Raw genomic sequence first — 19,670 nt, 5'->3', positions numbered from 1 at the left:
CCAGGGAATCAGCTCTGGGAGCACCTTGGGTCACACAAAGAGCAGATCCCAGCCTGGTTATGAACACAAGAATAAGTTTAATGCACTGAAAAGAAAACCCACACATCTGGGCACAGATGGCACATCTGGGCCAGCAGAAAATGCTCTGCAGCCCCTGGATGTTGCTCTCCCCAAAGTCCAGGTCAAGGGTGCATCCAGGCTCTGCCCAGCACAGGCAGGGACAGCAGGAACATCCTTGAGGTCCCACAGGTCACCCCAAAAGGGCCTTAGGGAAGAGTCCACGTGGGAAGGTCCTACAGGAAGCTTATCTCAGCCTCTCTCAGTGGAAAATGATCTTTTTGTACTTGGAGTTGGGGATTTGCCCCCGTGCCTTGAGCCTCCGGACAGCCTCCCTCATGTGCTTGGGCTGCAGGGGGGGCAGCTCCCCCCACTTCTCACACACATCCAAAGCTGGACAGATAGACAGACAGACACACAGGTCAGGGCAGGGGCCAGCTGAGCTCTGCCCAGCCCCTGCTGCTGCTTCAGTGCAGTTGGGAAGGAACAGGAAATGTTTGTGCTTGGGGTTTGCACCAGCTCCTCCTCCCTGACAGGAGTCCCAGGGCAGCAGGCAGGACAAAAAGCTGCTGAACCCCTCAGGAACTGTGGAGGGGGTGGAGGAGCTCAGAGCCTCTGGGGGTGGGTGGGCTGTGAGCCCCAACAGCTGAGCAGAAAGAGCAGGCTCAGCTCCCTGTCCCAAACTGATCTGAGCTCATCCCACAAAGGAACTGGGGCAGGTCTAGAGGCTTTGGAGCCACTCTGTCCCTGCAGCACTAATGGCATCCCCATCATGCAGCTGCTCTGGGGCTGAGGGACGGAGTTGCCAGCCCAGCTTCTCTTCCTGAGGAGAAGCAGCAGTGCTGGGGGATCAGAGGGGCTGTGGCAGCTTCTGCTGTGAGCCAGAGCTGCTGGAGAACCATGAAAATCCTGTTCCACACCCTGCTCCAAGCAGGGAATTCACCCTAGCCTCTCAGCAAGGTGCCACTCACCTTCTTCCACCACCTCCCCAACAAACACCTTGGAGATGCCCGACATGGCAATGACGACGTTCTGGGACACGGAGGTGCCGGTGATGGACTGGATGAGCTGGGACAGGGACAGGGACAGTCAGATCCCCACCCCCGTGACCTCCCAGCCCATCCAGCCCCTCGGGGAGCCGCGGCCCCAGCTCCCGCTGCGGGGATTGGAGCTGGAGCCCCCCGGGACCGGCCGTGGCCCAGCCCCGCCGGGGCTCCGGCCGCTCTCGTACCCGTTTGATGGCAGCCTTGGGGAAGGCAGAGCGCCGGTACATCTCGTAGCGGTTCAGCTGCTCCTCGGAGAAGGAGGAGACCAGGATCCTGCGGGGCACGCAGCGATCGCTCCCAGCCCCGCGGAGGCCGGAGCGGGGAGCGCCGGGCTGGAAGGCGGGGAGGGGGATCTGGAGGGGGCTGCGGCACCGGGGCCACGATTCCCGAACCCGCAGGCACTCACTGCATCTTCTGGATCTCGTCCTCGTCCACTTTCTGCTTCTTCTCCTTCCGCTCCTTCAGCTCCAGCTTCACCTTCCGGGCCGCACCCGCCTGCAGCCCCGGCTCCTCCGCGTCCGCCGCCTCCCCCTCCGCGCTCCTCACCTGGGCGGGAGCGCAGCGCTCGTTCTGCGGCCCCGCCGCCCGCCCCGGCCCCGCTCCCGCTCCCGCCTCACCTCCCCGTCCGCCACCTCCGCCTTCAGCTCGCTGCCGCCGCCAGCCTCCCGCACCTCGCCTTCTCCCGCCGCCTCTGCGGCCGCCGCTTCGGGCGGGGAGGCGGCTGCGGGCGGCGGCTCCGGCACAGCGGCGGCGGCACCGAGCGCGTCCCGGGCCGGGTCCGCCATGGCCGCGCCCGCGGCGCCTCCTGATGACGAAACACTGCGGGCGCCGCGAGGGGCGGGGCCTATCGCCACGGGAACGTGACGCGGGGCGCCTCGTGATGACGCACGCGCACCGGCGAGGCGGGGGGGCACGGCGTCTGTAGTCATGGCAACGGAGGTGCGACAGCGCGTCCCGATGACAACGAGGGCGGTGCCTGTTGCCGCGGCAACAGCGACTCGGCAGCGCAGCTTAATGACGCGCGGGGCCGGGCTTGTCGCCATGGCAGCGGGGCTGCGGAGGGGGCCCCGTGCGGGCCTCACCCCCGGGCTCTGCGCGCCCGGACCGACCAACCCCGCTCCGAGCCGCCCTCCGCACGCCTGGACCCTGCCGGGACACGGCGCTAGGGCGGCCCCGCGGGGAAAACTCCCCAGAGCCGCCCGAAACGGGCGCGGCCGAGGCACGGCGGGCACCGCGGGGGGCGTGGCCGTTACAGCTCCCCGCCCCCGCACCGCCCATCCATCAAACCCCGCCCGTCGGGCCGCGCCCTCCGAGGCCCCGCCCCGGCCCGCCCCGGCCCCGCCCCGGAAGTCGCGCGGGCGGCGGGGCCGCGCCGGCCATGGGGAAGGAGCAGGAGCTGCTGGAGGCCGCCCGCACCGGGAACCTCCCGGCCGTGGAGAAGCTGCTCTCGGGGAAGCGCCTCAGCTCCGGCTTCGGCGGCTCCGGCGGGGGCGGCGGCGGCGGCTCGGCGGGGGGAGGCGGCGGCGGGAGCGGCGGGAGCGGCGGTGTGGGGCACCCGCTGTCCAGCCTGCTGAGGTGAGCGCGGCCCGGGGACGGATCCGCGGCCCGGCGGGGGCTGCTGCCGCTGGCTGCGGCGCTGCGGGCCGGGAGGGCAGCGGGAGCCGCGGGTGGCGTGTGTGGGGCTGGGGGCGTCTGGGGGGTTTGGATCTTGGGGTGCAGCGAGGGGGCTGCTGGGGCCGCAGCGCTGCGGGGCAGGCCGGGGTCTGTCCCCGCTCTGCTCCCCGGCTGGGACGGGACACTGCAGCGGGGCGTGGGAGCTGCGCACCCCTGAGCGTTTGGTGGGGCCGGTGATGCCGGGGGGCCGTGCCAGAGGGAGCTCCTCGGGCTGCTGTGCCCTCCGGAGAGGGGAGTGGGTGACTTTCGAGCTGTCTGCAGCCGGCAGTGCCAGCGCTGGGTGCTGCCCGTCCCCCCTGGCACCAGCCGCTGCGGCGCTGGGAGCTGCGGTGTGCCCGGGGAGGCTCCCGCACTGCCAGAGCTGCGGGATGACTTTCGCGAGGTGTCCCGGCCCTGCGCTGGCATTGTCGCGGCTGGCGGTGACACTCTGTCGTGCCTGGGCTCGGCTCGTCCTCAGCCCCATGCTGTGGAATTTGCTGGTTGAAGCTCTTGGACTTTTGTTTCTCTTCCTCGTGTTTTGGCATCACCTCTCGCTGCTGGAGCTGCAGCTTTGGGCACTTTGGGAATGCTCCTGGTCCCTGAGCAGTTGGTTTGTACGGGAGGTGTGGAGGAGGTTTGTGTCCAGTGCCAAGTGATACTGTTGCTACACAACCTGGCTGTTCAGAGAGATGTGACTTGCCCCTTTTTGGCCAAATTTCATCTGTTTTTCCTTTCACATAAACCAGTTGGATCCCTGCAGGTTGTGCTGGTGGCAGAAGCTTGCAGGCATGCGAGAGCTCACCCTGCCCTGGGGCACACGTTTGCCTTTCTGAAACGTAAATCTACCCTTGGGTCGAGCTTTGTTCTTCTCTTTTGCTACATTAAACAGTCTGAGCCCTTGTTGGAGTGGGATGGATGTGCCCACAGGGGCCTCAGATCAGTGCAGTGGCTCAGTGCAGTTGAACACCCTGTGAGCTGAACCAGATCCGCCAGTGCCCAACAGCACCTGGGCACGATGGGGCCTTTTTCTGCCTTTTCCTGGACAGTGCCCGTGGTGCCATGGTCCTGGAGCAGTCCCGTGGTGCCAGAGTGAGCCCGGCTGTCCCTTTGGCTCTGACCTGTTACTGTTTCTCACATGTGGACACTGCTTCGTGCACAGCCTGAAGGAGGGTGCCTGTCACAGCTGTCACTCGTTTTCCATGCTCACAACCATGGCTGTAGCTGCTGGTGACACTGGACCTGCCCCTTTCTCTGTACAGCTGGGATTTGTGCCTGTGACAGCAGTTCCTGGTCTGGCTGCACACTGTGGGGCATGGCAACGTGTCCTGTTTGCCACCTGGTGCTATTTAGGAGCTTTGTGACTGTTTCCCACCTCCCGAGCACTTGCTGGGCTCTGGCTCTGTTATGGACTCCTCCAGCTCGTGGTGAGGTTTTGATGAGAAGCAGCTGCTGAGTGTCCCTGCAAGGAGAGGCCAGGGAGTGCAGGAGACAGGCTGGGACAGGCTGCAGGGACCAGACAGATGAATTTTAGGGTGGAGAAAACATCACCTTTTCCAATGCTAGAACATGGGAACTTTTCTGATGTAGGATTTTGCCCTCCTTGGTTGTGGGGAGACGCCTGCCCTCAGTCAGGCCTATGTGCTCTGTGTTTTCCCTTCCTTGGGCAGCCCGTGACCCTGCTCAGGCTGATCCCTGCTCCTGCCAAGGCTCCTCGTGTCCGTAAGGATCTCTCCTGACACAGGAGCTGCTGAGCTGCTCTCCACTCCCAGAGCAGGAACATAAACACTCTGCTGGGCTGCTACCTTTGTTCTTTTCTCTGCCTGATTTCAGGACCCTATTTTAGTTTCTGTTTAAGTCCCACTGTTTGGATAACCTGCTCCCAAAGCTCTTCTCTCCTGAGGTGCCTGTTGCAGCTCTTTTTGTCAGTTCTGCCTTTCTGGTGTCTCAAAGATACAGTTTTGGATGGGGTACAAACCAGGCATTCCCTGGAATTCCCACATTACACCTGGTACATGCTGTGCTGGCACCTGCTCTGAGCTGGCACTCACTGGTTTGGGCCATTTCTCTTCCAAAGAGAGCAAGTGCTGCTCCATGAAGTGGTAGAAGATGGCCCTGGCAGTAAATTCCTTGCAATGTGGTGTTTTATCAGGTAACCTGAATTGCCATTGGTCTGTTATCAGTTAAATGTGAACTTTGTCACAGTCTGGGCTGTGCTGCTCCTTCCCAGGCTGAGCAGGGCCCGCTGGGTGTGGAGGCAGCACAGATTCCAATCACCTATGGCTGCAGGTGAGCAGGAAACAGAATGGGATGGAGTGGGGTAATCCACAGGAGGAGGAGCTCCAAAGACAATTTAAGTCTCTGGAGGGGTGAATGTGCCAGGTGCAACACTCAGGGCACTGGGCAGGAGAATAAATCCTGGTAGGAAGCTGATGGGAATGGGGAGTGCTGACAGAGAGCTGGGGAAAGGAGGAGGATGCAGGAGGGGGAAATGGGAGTGTGGATCTGCCAGAGCAGATGGTGGGCTCACAAAGAGGTGATGGCTGCCAGGCTTTGGGAGGCTCGGCTCCCTGCTGGCGTCCACGCAGCCCCTGGGATCTGCCAGGGCCTGGGGAGCTGCTGCAGGCCTGGCCCAGCAGTGGGAGCAGGTCCTGGCTCCCTGGCCAGGCCCGGCTTCTCCGGTTCCAGCCATGGACCGTGGCACAGGCAGGAGCTCCGTGTGAGGAGCCAGAGAGAAAACCCACTCTGTGCATGCACAGCTTGAGGCTTAAGAGCAACAGCAAGTCCAGAAATCAGAGATGGTCTGTGAATCCTTGAGGTTCCTTGGGGTTATGAGCCACTTCTGCATCGAGGCTGCAGAATTTGATGTATTGTGGTTTTTTTTTTTTAGTGGTTTACTGTGAAGTTAGGGGTGGGAAACAACAAAACAGTCTGTGGCTGAGCTATCAGGCTGCATTCAGGAGGTTTTGCCAGGAGCAATGAGGGATGGGTTGTGTTAAAGCCAAAGCTGCAGAAGCAGCTTTTTATTTCCATCTATTGCTGTGAAAAGTCTGGATCTGTGTTGCCAGAGGGGGAAGCTGAGGCTGCTGCTGAGCCCCAGATGGGATATGCAGTCCCCAGGGAGCGTATCAGGGAGATGCTTCTGCTGGGGATGAGGAGTTTGGGTGCACGTCTGTTGTGGGAAGGGTCGAGTGCTGCTCCAGAGAAGCCACAACCCTTGCTCCAGCCCATTTTCAGCTGTTGCTGCTGGTGAGGGGGTCTGGTTGGTTTAAAGAGTGATGTGGCAGGATGGCAGAACACTTGAGGTGGCTTCCAACAGTCCAAGGGTGGTTAGGAATCAGAAAAAATTTAAAAGTGGGGTTTGCTATTTGTTCTGGTGCTGCTGATGGTTCACAGCAGGGATCTGATGGTGCCTCCTGGGGAAGGCTCCGACTGTGCCTGTCTGCTGCCATTCCCTGGGGAAGGCACACGGTGCCAAGGATTTCCCCCTGGGGAAGGGGGGGATTGCCCTGTCCGAGGTCAGGGCCGGGCTGTCTGTCTGTCCCTCCAGGTGTCCCCAGGCCGTGTGGGTGAGCACACAGTGAGTCCTGCAGTGTCCGGCAGAGACAGCAGCAGGATCACCGGGGGGCTCCAAGGTCCAGCTAACCCAGCCTTGTGCAAGCAAGGTGCTTCCCTCTCTTGCCTTTCCCCATCACAAAGGAGCTGCTCCTGCTGCATTCCCGCAGAACAGGGCAATGCTGGGTCTCCCCCTCGTCCTGCTGCTGTGATTAATCATCTCACCCACTTTAAACCTTCTCCACACCCTCCCGTGCACACGGCGCCGTGGGACTGAACCCTCTTTAATTACACACCTGAGCACAGGGATTGCTGAAGGTGCTTGTGCTGGGAATTGTTTCCTAAGTACTTCTTTAAGAATTCAAAGGCTGCAGTTACTGGCTGGGACTCTGCAGTGTTTTGTCTCTGTGTGATCTTGTCCTGCAGTTTTGGAAAGTTTTTGCTTGCTTGCTCTGCTCGGTGCAGTTCTGTGTTCAGGGCTGGGTCAGGAGCATCAGACTCTCCTTGCTCAGTGGCACTTGGGTAAAGTGGGTAAAGCAGAACTTGTGGTTTCACAGCACTGGGGCTTTCTTGGACACATGGGAATTGATGGGTGGGTGGGTTCCTTCCTGTGAAACCCCCTGGAGAGGGCCCTGTCTCGCTCCCTTCCCAATGGGCTGGGGGCAGCTCCAGGTTTGCAGGGTTTAGTTGGCAGAGAGGGGGTCTGGAAGTGGAAAGCTCTGCACAGGTGGGTGTTGGGGGAAACGCTGCAACTGGCAGGTCTAACACTCCTGTCTCCTGAGGCTGCACAGTTCCTGGATGCAGCAGGAGGGAAAGGCAGGCAGAGGTGTCTCCCCTTCCCTCCTGCTCCCAGCAGTGGGTTTTGCTGAAGAGGAGCTGCTCCACTCAGTGCCACAGGTCCCCTCCAGCTGTGGAAGGCCCTTTGGCAGGGAGCAGAACTTTCTGGAGATGAATGGCTGGAACAGTATTTGATGTATTGGGAGCTGCTGAGCCGAGAAACAGGGTTCATCCAGCTGGATTTTTGTGAGAATACACATCATTTCAGTGTGACTGAAGGACAACAAATAGGGGAAAGGTGTGACATAGAGTACAGGTAATACAGAATGCAGAAAATGCATCCATATCATGCCAGACCAGAAGGAAAGCTCCTCTCAGCTGCCCTGGCACAAAGGACAGGCAGTTCCTGGAGGCTGAGCCCCTCTTGTGACATTGCCCAGGGCCTGCCAGGCTGACTCTCAGCAGAGAACGTGTGCTGACACCTCCACTCCGTGTGAGCTCATCTCCTTTCCTGGCTGTGCCATCCACTCCTGCTCTGTTCACTCCTCAGATGCAGCTGTGGAGTGCTATAGTGCTCTGGCTGTGGAATCCTTTTAAGGTGAAGTGTCCTCAGGATGAGAAGGTGCCTCTGAACAAGGGTGATGGCTCTTTCCTCTTGTCACTGCAGCACAAACTCTGCTGATGCTGAGCTGGCACTGTCACTGTCCCAGAGAGCTCACTCCAGAGTACAGCTTAGTCATGGAAATGAGATAAATCCTATTTCACAGAAACTGGTAAAAATAAAACTATTGAGGATTGATTTGTTTCTATAGCAACCGTCTGGCGAAGTGAACACAGCTGCTGTCTGCAGGAGGGAGGAAAACAGAGCTGGAAATGTCGGTGCACCTGGGCTGGCTGTCGGCAGCAGTGAGCCTGGGGGCTGGGGAGGGGGCAAAGGCTCCAATAAAGACAGGGCAGGAAGGTGTCAGCTGCCTTTGGAATGAAATTTGAGCTGGAGTGTGTGAAACGTGCCCTCTTCTACACAAAACCTAGAGAGCCTCAGAGCTTTTTATGTCCTGCTTCCAAAAACTTGCACTCCTGCACCCTCATGGGTAGGAGGATGCCCTGCCCTGGGTCAGGCAGGGCATTAATGCCACATGGTACCTGGGTGTCCATCCCACCACAGCACGCTTCTAGACCTGAATCCAAAATTACTTTGTCTTGGTGCTGTAACTCAATGAGAAATACTGAGCTTTGAGAAGCTGGGAGAATCAGATTGGAGTTAAACTTTTTCAATTGCCCTTTAACTGAATGTGGAGCTGGATGCTCAGCAGGGATTCCTGCAGGTGTTTGTATCCTGGAAGAAAATCCAGTTGGGCCTCCAGACTGCTGGATAAGGGGTTTAAGTTTGGAACTGTTTCTGTGTAGATTTGTGTGGTTTTTTCTTTTTCCTAAGCCAAGGATTTTAGCTGGCTCTGGCACATGCAGGATGTTGAGGTGGCTGCTTCCCCAGAGTTAGTGAGGGTGAGCTGTTCAAATGTCTGGGAGGCTGCAGGATGCCAAGTGCTGGGACTCTGTGTTTTTAGGTACATGCTTGGCTTGCTGTCATGTGGCTGTTGAGAGTTCCAGGTGAAAATCAGGGTGTACGTCTGGCGCAGCAGGATGCTGAGGGAATTATAGGGGGAGGAGTGTGTGTGCATGGCTTTACTGGACACTTTGCAGGAGCCCAAGTTATTCATCTGGAGGAAAGTTGAGCTGGAGTTGGTGTTTAGATTTGGTAAGCCCAGGTACATTCACACTCCTCCCTTGTTATTTTAACACATGGTTTCTTTTATAGGAAATTAGTGTTAAAAATAAACCTCAAGCTTTTTCCAGTTCAGAGGAAGTATCTGTAGTGCCTTGTACTGAGGACAGTCCCCAGTACACGAGAACAAAACCCTGTCTGACAGTGAGTGCCATAAATATGATGTAAATACATTATCTCATTAGATTTTTATCTAATCCCATTGCCTGCTGTTGTGCAGACTCCTGAGGCGAGCAAGGCTGAAGATGTCATAGGTGGTCTTTCAAATCTAATATTGAAGTGGGTTGGAAATTAGGTGAATTGACTTTTGCCTCATCCTAATTAAGACACTGAGAAATCCGCTCAAGTTTATCATTACAAAGTGCCTGATTTTAGAACAGAATCCGATTCCAGAGGCTGGGTGCCTGCTGAGGTTTGAAGCACCCCCATGAAGGGACCCAGGTGGGCTCTGCAGGCTCTTCCTCACTGCTCTCGGTTTCAGGAATCAGCACAATTCTTTTAGGAATCAGGAACAGGATTAGGATAAAACCTTAAGCTCTGAAGACTTCAAAGCTTTGCATCGTCACCTTGGTTCTGTTACAAGGACAATGAAATCCATCAGATGACTTAAATAGGAGACTCTGTCCTGTGGACTTGGGTTGTTTTTTTTCCTAGTGCTTCTTTCCAGGGATTTCTTAAGCCTTGGATTCTCACTGCACAGTGGGGACTCTGATAGGGTTGACTGCCCTGTAAGAGATGTTTGACCTCAGTTCATCCCGTGATCCCCATGGATGACTTGTGGCTGTCCTGGAGTATTGTTAGTAACCACCTTTGCATGATTTTCTGTTACTGCAACGCCCCTGTGCCCCTTTCACAGCTCCTTTCAGCCTGGTGCAGGCTGTGAAGCTGTGTCTGAGCTCCTGTGGCTCATCTACTCTGGGTGAGAACAGCTGAAAATGGAACTTGGAGGATGTGTGGAATTCGTGCTGGATTTGGCATTTTGGAAATATTTCCTCTAATCTCAACAGAAATTATTTCACAGAAGGAGTGAAACAGGATGTGACCTTGACATTCCTTTTCACTGGAAATAAAACTAAAGAGAATTGGTTTAAAAGCTTTGAGGATCCTAGTTGTTATATGGGTGTGAGTTGTTACAGCTGAGATATAATTATTTGATGGGACAGTCACAGTAACCCTGAAATTGTTTGAAGTCCTGGAAAATTTTATCCAGCATATATTTAGGAGTCTGACTGGCATATGTACATTCCTTCTGTACGTTAAAAATGTCAGGCTGGGAAAGGTTCTGCTGCTGAAAGCAGCTTCTGGCTGGGAGAGCTGTATTGAACAGAGAAAAGGCTCCGAGCTGGGTTTGTTATTCTTGCAGAGAAGCGTGCAGAAATCTTTTAAGGGGTTTGGAACATTTTATGTTGTATATGTTCCCCAAAGAACGAAGTTTGTTTTTTTTTTCTGGTGAGGAAAAGCTGTTTGAGGCTGTCATTGTAGGCAGAGTCAGAGCATTTGGGTGAAGGCAGGACTGGAAGCTGCAGATCCACAATGAAATATGTGGGAACATCTCTCTTTGCTGCCTGTTCCATTATTGGTTCAGTTTTCCAGCATTAGGGGTGGGTGCAGCTGCCCCTGGCAGCTCCTGGGGAGGGGTCCCTGCCCTTCCCCAGGGCTCTCAGAGCAGGCCAGGACTGTCAGCTCCATCCCTCTGACTGCCTGGCTCATGCCCTCAGCTCTCAGCACTCGTGTTTTTCAGCTCTAACCTTATCTCTGTGCAGATAGCACAGACGAGTAATGACAACTCCTAGCAGCTATCTTGGGATTTGGGCATAATTTCCTGCCTTGGCCATTCACTCCTGATCCTGCTCTCTAACAGGCTGGATTTCAAGGATGCTTCTGGAGTAAAAGGATGTCCTTTCTGATTTTCATCCTTCTTTTCCTGAGCTTTTCCTTAGGAACTGTTGTCCAAGTCAGTGCTTTCTCTGCTTGTGTAGCATTGACATGACAAGCAGAGCTGATCACAGAGCTCTGTGGCTGCTCAGGTGTGTCCCCCGTGTTCTTCCCATCTGAGCCACCCTGGGGTCACTTCTCAGGTGTGTTCCCATCTGAGCCACCCTGGGGTCACTTCTCAGGTGTGTTCCCATCTGAGCCACCCTGGGGTCACTTCTCTGTTTGCCCTCCTGCTCTCTCTGTCTTTGCTCTCTCATTTCCCTGTCTCTTGCTCTTTGGGCACCCAATTAAAAAGCTCATCAAGAAGGAGTGTCTCTGGTGTGTCGGTGCCTTGTTTGTGTCCCGCACTGTTGCCAGTTAATCTCTCCTCCCCGTGTCTTTCTTTAGCCCTCAGGGACTCCTGGTTAAGCTGGAGCTGGGATTGATACAGGCTTAAATGGAGCCATGTGGGTGAGTGGCTGGGCTGCTGGTGTGGGCTGTGTCCAAGGGTAAAGTGTGCTCCAAACGCTTCAGTGGAAGCTTTGTTGTGGCTCTGAATTCTCCAGTCCCGTGTCCCCTTCCTCGAGGGCCTTGTCTCTCATCCTGTCATTCTGTTGTTTGCTATCAGAGCAACTCATTCCCTTTTCAGTCCAGCACCGTGTTTCTCCTGCCTGTCCTGATGATCCCTCCCAGCATCCTGGGGTCTCCCTGTGTGCCCAGAATTGAACACTGCTGTGCCAGCACCCGTTCTGAATCCTCTCACTGATCTGGGCAATGTCACAGGGGAAGGGGGATGTCGTGCCAACCTCTGTCTCACTGCTTGCAGTCTCCCTAAGGCAAAAGTGCACTCTGCGTGCAGTTGTTGGTACAAAATAATTGCATTTGCTTTTTTAATTGCTGTAGGGAAGGGGTAATTCGGTCCCTGAGTCTCTGTCTCTGCTTGACTTGGCCTATTTACCTGCTTTTCATCTGCCCCAGGTCAGACACGTCATGGTTCAGTGTTCAGGCATCAGGGCTGGGCAGCAGCCAGGCTGACAGGGGTGGGAGCAGGATTTGGGAGGGAGTGGGCAGCAGCCAGGCTGAGGGGAATGTGAGCAGGATTTGGGAGGGAGTGGGCAGCAGCCAGGCTGAGGGGGATGTGAGTGTGGGTGATGTGGCACAAAGTGAAGGGCCAGTGCCCAGGAAGAAGCTGTGCTGGCCCAGAGGAGCATTGGAGCATGGCTGGCTGGGCAGAGCACACAGACCTTGAGGGGTCTTTTAGTGCTGAGATGGGGAGAGCATGGGGGGTTTATTGTCTCTCTGTAGAGAGGTCTGAGACTTCAGCAGGAGGAGGCTGTCCATATTTAAATAATCACCATCCCCATACCCTTCTAAGTGCAAGGTGCTGGAAATCCCAAACTCCCACTAAGATGTGCATTGGATCAGATCTCTGTGGGTGCTGGAAACAAACATTAAATTTGAGGTGCGTTGACATTGTTGTGACAGTGGGCAGAAGGTGACACGTTTTCTGCCATCCCAAAACCCTTAATTGACACATCTATCCCATACAAGGGCACTGGCAGGCGGGGAGGGCCTGTGCTCTACCACAATTTGTTCTGCACAAGTTCCTTTTGATGACATTTTTACTCCAACTCAGAGCTGTGTGCCTGTCAGAAGGGAGCAGTGCAGATGGACATGTTGGGCTCCAGACACGATGCTCCATTGCTGTTGGCTGACTGACATGTCCTGTGGGATTCTGCAGCTTGTTAAATCATCTCACAAAGGAGAAGGGGGAGGGAAGGCCTGGTGCAAGGTTGCCAGCTGTAGCCAGTTCAGTGCTGCAGCATCAGCTGCTTGGTGGTTTTGATCAGGAATTTGTGGCTGCCCAGGGTTTCCTTCTATTTTCTCTGGAACTGCTTGATGAAGAGAAGGCCAAGGGAAGGTCTGGCACCTTTCTAAGGAATTGTGTTTCAGTGGAACCCGGCAGCTTGCACCATCTACATGTGTCTTGCTAATTTTCTCTGCATCTTTTTATTTTTTTAATATTGTATTTTCTTCCATGTAGTGCATTTTCTCCAGTGCTGTGGGAGCTGCAGATGGAGAGTGAGGATTGTTTACCTGAGCAGTGCTCTGGTTCGTTTGCAGTTCCGGGATATTGGTTTATGGCTTTGATAATGCTGTTCAGTTTGCTGAATTTCTGCAGGAATGTTTTGGTTCCTTTTGTTCCTATTCCTCAAAACCCCATCTAGTCAGATGCAAAAAAAGAGAACGGGCCACAAAATCAGCATTCAGTAAACCTCAGTGAGAGGTTTGTCAGCATTTGGCAAATGTTGTCAAATCTCTGTCCTCTTTTAGGGGTTGCTTTCCTGCCTTGAATGAACCCAGGCTTCACATCAAACCCTCCCATCTCCATGCTGGGTTGTTGCCTTCCCATTTTCCCTGCTCTTCCCCTGCCATTTTGCTTGGCATTTGGCCAGGGTGTGGACAGGGGGATGCTCCTGCTGCCACACACATCAGACCCCAGAGCTCCTGGACCCCTCCCAGAGACCCTGCTTGGCTTTCTGTGACTCAATGGCTGACCCTTTTTGCACTTCTCCCAGCCAAGCTGGTTTGGCCCTGGCCCTGAGGTCAAAGCCAGTGTTGCAGCCTGTGTTGTGGGGCTGCTCCTGCTCTGTGGTCTGTCATCAGCTGGGAATGCTCCTTAATGGGAGGAGGTTGCAGAGTGCCTGTAATGCTTTTAAGAATAAAGAGCAGCATATGCACTCAAACCAGACCTATATTTTTCCTGTCCTGCAGCTCTTTATTTGCCCCTGCTCAAAGGGATTCTCTGATGTAGCACACACTCCATGCCTGACCCGGCCTTTCTGTCCCCACTGCCACCCCCCACCATACATTAACTTGAAATAAATGCATTTTCACTGCCAGGAGCCATCCATAAGGCTAGGGCTCGCCTCTTCCTAATGGGGGGTTTTAGCTTGGATGGACACATTTCTATTAGTGATGAACCCTGTCTGGTTCCTTTCTAGTGTGAGCTGCAAGCCCAGGAGTTAAATGTGTGGTTGTCATGGGTCTGTGCTGGCCCAAAACAGCCTCCCCTGGAAATGAGGAGTGGGAGATGGTAGACTGGTTCTGAGGGAAGCAGATGAGCTCACCTTCTGCCTCTCTGCTCCTGAACTCATCCTTGACAGGCTGCTGTCACTTCACAAACCCATGCAGGTTTCCTGCTCCTGGCCACCCCCTGCACCTGAGGAACAAAAGGCTCTCCTCTTTCCCAAGGGAGAAGGGATCATTTGGCCATCAGAGGATTGGTTGCTGCACAGTGTTGCTCCACTGGTGGAAGTTCTCACAGCACCCTGTTTGCTCTACACTGGCTGAACTGTCTGCAGGTGTTGGGCAATGAGGCTGGAGGTGTTGGCAGCTGTGGTTGAGACCTGTTGCTTCACTCAGAATGAGCTGAAGTGGGAAGCTTGAGGTCTGGCTCTGTGCAGAGGGCCAGGCGTGGCTCTGACTGCTGCAATTTGTCAGTCAAAATGAACTAAACCTGAGGATTTTCTCTGGAATCCCTGGTCAATGGCTCTGCTGGATGTGGGTCTGATTACAGAGCCCAGGCTCAGCAGCTCTCCTTCTGGCTGTTGTGAATGTCAGCTGGATCACTTCTATGTGTCCTGCCTTTATTATGATCTCTGCTTTTCCCTGCCCATTCTGGTATCTTGTACTTGAGCTCATGACCCTTTGACTTTGAGGGTCCCACTTTTCTTATAGCAAATTAAAATCTGGGCCAAGAAGTTGAGGAGTGCAGAAGCAGAAGCTCATGGTTTGGCTTCCTCTGCAGCCACTCCAGTGGCTGGACTCTGACCAGCTGTTCTCCTTGGGCTTTCTCAAAACCTGCCAGGAGGGGCTGAGAGTCCCTTGCCCCAGCAGTACATTACTTTAATCTCCTCCAGCCCTGCATCAACCATTCATTTATAAAAGCTGTTGTAGTATCTGGTGGTTGGGGCGCATAAGAAGCGGGGTCCCTGCTCTGTTGGAGTCCCACCATGCCAAACCCTGCCTGCTGGCAAGGTGGCTGCAGCCACCTCACACTTGAGAAAAACAAGCAGCTTCCTAATGCTGAGGCCTTGCCCAAAGCCTTTGGGTTGTTTGTGTTGCCTCTGTGAGCAGGAAATACCAATGAGGGTCGCAGTGGTTGTGTGGATGAGGGACTGACCTGCTGGGGTGGCCTCTGGGCAATGGCCTCGGGGGGAATCCGCCTCCAGCCCTCATTGCCCTCCTGACACTTGGTCTCTAAGGCTCTGAGTGAAGTGCACAAACATCTGGGGCCAGTGCTTTCAACTTCCTGGTGCCTTTGGGCCAAGCCATTTGTGTTTGCTCATGTTGCTTTTTGTTTTTAGTGTTGGGTGTGTAAATACAGGAGCTCCAACAGCCTCTGCTCTGCACCCTGAGCTCTCCTGGTGCTTCCTTGATCCATGTTAGTGAGAACAGAAACCAGCCCCAAAGGTTCATCATTTGAGCTGAAAATACCACGTTGTTCTCTAGGCTTGGCCCTGCTTTAGCTCCTTGCCTGAGGTGGTTTTGTGAGAAAAGTTACTACTGCAGTTGGGAAGAAAGAAGTGGAAAAGCAAGAGGACAAATGTGGTCCTGTTTAAAAGTACTTTGGGGTTTTACTGTGACCTAAAGCATGTGCTTTATTCAGCAGTTTTCACAAGCAGGAAGTTTTATTTAAGGCCTTGCTGAATCATAGAGCAAGAGAAAACTGAGCACAAAAAATATTTTAAATAGAGCAGATTTTGCTGTTTTCAGACCTTCCTGATGTCCTCAATGTTCAGTCTTAGTTGTCTTAAGCAGATGTCATCAGGAGCATCTTCAGATGCTGCCCTGGTGCAGCAAAGGGCAGGTGAGACCTGGGTAATCCTTTGAGAACAGACGTCATAGGGTAAAAGGAACCTTCCTCTTTGATGTGAAGGGGTTTTGGGGAATTGAGGGAGAAAAGCAATCAAAAAGCAGCAGTGGTCAAATTGGCTCCAGACTTTTACTGGGGACCTGTATTTACAGCATTCTCCTGCCTGTGATGCAATTGGCATTTCTGTTTAGAAATCATAAACAGCCCAAAGTCACAGAGAGTTCTGGGCTTTGTGCTCTGCTCTTCTCAGAATCCTGTTTCCAGACCTCAGGAGAATTTCTGGCAAAGCTGAAGAGGAAGAGGAGGGAAGGGAGTGATGTACTTTGCTGCAGTCCCCACATCTAAATATAAATAGTTCTCCTCTTGCATCCTTCCAGTCTGATCTTATGGGTGATTTGACCTTTCTTTGATAAAAGCTTTCTTTATTTGCAGGAATAAAAAGGCAAAGGGGAGGAGAGGACACAGCAGATGGGTTTTTTTGAATATCTTTAGATCCTGGCAGTTGGTTTCTGCAGCACCCAGTGCTCACTGCTGGACCAGCTCCCTCCTGGGCTCCAGCTTTTCTCCTCCTCTGAACTCCTTGAACAAACTTTGCATTTCACTCTAAAGCATTGACCTGGAGATGTCTGAGGAAGTGTTTTATCACGGAGACACCACGCTCCAGTGGGGACAGATGCCCCAGGCTCTGGTCCCCAGCCCTGCCCACTGCACCACTGACCCTAGTTTTCCTCATTTCATAACTTCAGCTGAAAGAAACATTTGTGTTAATTGCTGCTGGTTTTTCATGTGCTCACCCTCAAGCAGTTTGAGCTCAGCTTCCAATCACGGCTCAGTTTAATGTGTAAAACCACGGGACGCTGGCACTGCCCAGGTTGCAGCCCAAGCAAAGGCAGCACAGGTGCAGTATTAGAACTGCTCTAGACTGCACACAAGGCTTTCTGGCACTAGTTCTGACCATTAATTGCCACCTTAAATCCAGCAATAAATTATTTGGGCAACCACACTGCGGGAGCCCACTGCCAGGAACAAACCAGAGCTGAGTGCTGCTCAGTCCCCTTCATTGCTACAGGACTGCAGGCTGGGTCAGGCAGGGCACTCCCACACACTCTGAGTAGGGGGTTTTGGTGTCTCACTGGCCTTCTGGGTGTAGTTTAAGCCATCATCCTGCAAACAATGTTGTCAGTGCTGGAGGTGCGCTGCATGTGTGTATTGATCTGCATGTGTGTATCCTCCTGGAGCACAGGATGGTGTCTGGCATGCAGGATGCCTCAGGATAAGCCTCTGATCCTTTGCAAATTGGATTTTGTGGCTCACTTGCCTGTCCTCTTGGATAAAGTTTCCCCTTAGCTGCCTCTCCTCTAGCAGAGCTTGGGTCCTTCTCCAGACTGCAAAGCCTTTTATAGTGCTCTGCAGATCACTTGGAAGGGACAGGGACAGCCTTTCCATTTCCCACGGAAACATGCTCCAGAGTGAACCTGCTGCTTTGTTCCCTTCTGGAGTTCACTTGGTCTGCAGGAGATTCCAAAGGTTTGGTGCCTTTCCTGCTGGGTGGCACTGAGGTGCTCCTGGCTAGCAGCCCCCCAGTGATGGCTGCTGTTTTAGAAAGCCTCTGGGCCATGTGAGTCCTGATTTCATGCTGGGGAGGAAATGGATTGCTCAGAGAAGGCCAGCTTCAAACAGAGCCACAGCTGGCTGATTTTAAACCATTTCAGATGGGGATCAGAGGGTGCTGGTTGGTTTTACCCCCACAGAAAACAAAGCAGGAAAATGCATCACCTTAGCAGAAGTGTGTTTTTCAGGACTTGCAATAAGCCCTGCGTAATTTCTAAAAGGATGGTGTGTAAAACAGGCCAGCACACACAGATGATGAGTTTTACTGGAGAGGGCCATCATCAGGAAAGTTGAATAGGTCCAGTTTGCTTATAAGAATGAGCTGGTTTGAGTTTCATGCCTGTTTCTGGGAGAGGGTGGTGGCCCCGGTGAGGGACAGCAGTCACCACACTCCTTCCACAGTGAGCTCAGGAGCAGCACTGGCCTCTTACTTGTGCCATTCTGTGCTGGTGTGAGCAGGACACCCTGCAGGGGCTGGGGAAGAGTAATCCTTGCCAGGGTTAATACTTAAATCTGTGCTTCTTGACTTTTGAGGAAGGGAAGGAAGTTAATGCTCTCAGAAGTGCTGGGAGACCACCTACTCTTTGGTACAGATTGCCAACAGCTGACAGATGGAAGTGATTTTGGGACAGTGAGAAGTCAGTGTGGAATCACAGTGGTGACCAAGAGCAGACTCTGTATCCCACAATCTTTGACTTACACCCACCCCTTGTGACTCTTGCTGTGGAGAAGGACAGTTTCCCAGAGCCATCAGAATTCTTCTGTGGGGTGTGAATTAGCAGTGGGTCAATGCTGTCTCTTGTGGTTCAGTCTAATAGACACACATTCCTCTGAAGATGCTTTTTCCAAGCCTGTGTATGGCTGAAGGATGTGAGGCAGCTCTGATTGGAGAGCAGGGGGTGAGGTGGAGCAGAGCAGTGATTCCATGTGCTGACACACCGACCCCTCTGCCCCTGAACACAGCTGTCAGGTACCCACCTTGGCATGAGACCTGTGCCCTGCCCTTGCCCTGTCCCTGTTTGGTGTTTGCCTAAGTGTCCCCTGTCTGTTTTTTGTCTTGCAGCATCTGGAGGGGGCCAAACGTGAACTGCGTGGACAGTACTGGATACACCCCGCTGCACCACGCTGCTCTGAATGGCCACAAGTGAGTCCTGCTCCTGGGGTCGCAGGGGGTGGATGCTTTGTGCTTCCCTGGCCACCGCTGTGTGCTTCATTCACCAGCTGAGGCACTGGTGCAGCACTACTCCATCTTCAGGGCAAGTGGAGAATGTCAGTGCTTTGGCTGAGGTGCGATGTGACACCTCCAAACGCTGAGGTTTTCAAGCACCCTTTTATTTCTGAGCAATTTGGATGAGCTGTAACACCGTGTGAAAGGGGCTACCATAGTGACAGTCCCTGCAGTCTTCCTGGTGTCCAGGGTGGTCTGGGCCTGCACCACTTTACAGTTGCCTCGTGTGTGTATATCACATTTTTAAAGTAATTTTAGTGTGGTATATCTCATGTTTCTCATTGTTGCCTGAGATAATGAGAAATCAAATAGAGTTAAAATCACCCTCATTGTGCTGGTGCAATTCACTTTGCAGCAGAGGCTTGTGGCTGAATACAGCCCCTGTCAACTCCATTAGTATGGAGTTAATGTGGATCTTCCCTGCACTCATCTCAGCATTTATTTATTATTTATTTCTTTTTTTTTTTTAATTTGGAAGCATTTAATAGGAGCACTTAAAAATCACATTTCAAGAGGCTCTCTGAAACACTCCTGTTCAGATTAACTTCTTGTTCAGTACTTGCTGCAGAATGTGAGCTGTGGAACAAGGACTGCATGTCTCACAGAAGTTCCTGTCTCCTGCAGGGATGTTGTGGAAGTTCTGCTGAGGAACGACGCGCTCACCAACGTGGCAGATTGTAAGGGCTGCTACCCCCTGCACTTGGCAGCCTGGAAGGGAGATGCTGACATAGTGAAGCTCCTCATCCACCAGGGCCCTTCACACACCAAAGTGAATGAGCAGGTCTGTCTGATTTTCTCTAATGTATCATTGAATCACTTCCCTGGCATGGAGAGAGACTCCTTCAGCTGATTCCTGACCCTTCCCAAACCAGTAGCAGTGGTTGCAAGGTCCTACTTGCTGGTGGGATAAGAGGGGCACTACTTAAAGCAAAACATTCAGTTCTGAGTTAGTGGTAGGAGGAAAAGGTATTTAAGTTTCACAGACAGACACATAGGGAAGTGGTCTCCTGCTTCTGGGCTTCTAAAACTAACCCACAGTTTTCCTTTCAGCTGCTGGATAGCTGAGCAGGTTTCTAGTTCTGCAGAGGATCCATTGGCTCCCTCCTTTAGGAACTAATCCAAGCAGCTTTGTTCAGTCTCTTTGGCCGTGCTCTCTTAGCTGCTCTCCTG

At 53.7% G+C, this 19,670-nt stretch overlaps 2 protein-coding genes across 9 annotated transcripts in view; one reads left to right on the top strand and one right to left on the bottom strand.

Annotated features, from left to right (window-relative positions):
* Positions 1 to 57: 57 nt before the first annotated feature.
* Positions 58 to 1,911, bottom strand: TAF11 (TATA-box binding protein associated factor 11). 2 transcript variants are annotated; one of them, XM_021535970.3, is made up of 5 exons: positions 1,721 to 1,911; positions 1,510 to 1,649; positions 1,289 to 1,376; positions 1,029 to 1,125; positions 58 to 450 (listed from the first exon to the last, which is right to left on the bottom strand). In XM_021535970.3, the coding sequence occupies exons 1-5, from the start codon at positions 1,886 to 1,888 to the stop codon at positions 320 to 322; spliced, it is 624 nt and encodes a 207-aa protein (XP_021391645.1). In that variant the 5' UTR covers positions 1,889 to 1,911; the 3' UTR covers positions 58 to 319. The 2 variants fall into 2 exon arrangements, with proteins under 2 accessions (XP_021391645.1, XP_085417301.1); XM_085561175.1 differs by having other exon boundaries at positions 1,775 to 1,903.
* Positions 1,912 to 2,456: 545 nt separating this feature from the next.
* ANKS1A (ankyrin repeat and sterile alpha motif domain containing 1A) overlaps positions 2,457 to 19,670 on the top strand; it is a 73,230-nt gene continuing 56,016 nt past the window's right edge. For 6 of the 7 annotated variants that reach the window (XM_085561172.1, XM_021535997.3, XM_085561173.1 and 3 more), the window contains exons 1-3: positions 2,458 to 2,678; positions 18,336 to 18,416; positions 19,125 to 19,281. In XM_085561172.1, coding sequence (XP_085417298.1) covers positions 2,482 to 2,678; positions 18,336 to 18,416; positions 19,125 to 19,281 — 435 coding nt within the window. In that variant the 5' untranslated portion in view covers positions 2,458 to 2,481. Of the gene's footprint in view, positions 2,679 to 18,335; positions 18,417 to 19,124; positions 19,282 to 19,670 lie in introns of all 7 variants that reach the window. The other variant, XM_085561174.1, reaches the window with a different exon arrangement.

The sequence above is a fragment of the Lonchura striata genome, chromosome 26, assembly GCF_050655825.1.
Source record: "Lonchura striata isolate lonStrDom1 chromosome 26, ASM5065582v1, whole genome shotgun sequence".
NCBI classification, from domain to species: domain Eukaryota; kingdom Metazoa; phylum Chordata; class Aves; order Passeriformes; family Estrildidae; genus Lonchura; species Lonchura striata.
The sequence above is the reverse complement of the archived record's forward strand: the minus strand, read 5'-3'. Positions and strand labels throughout refer to the sequence as shown.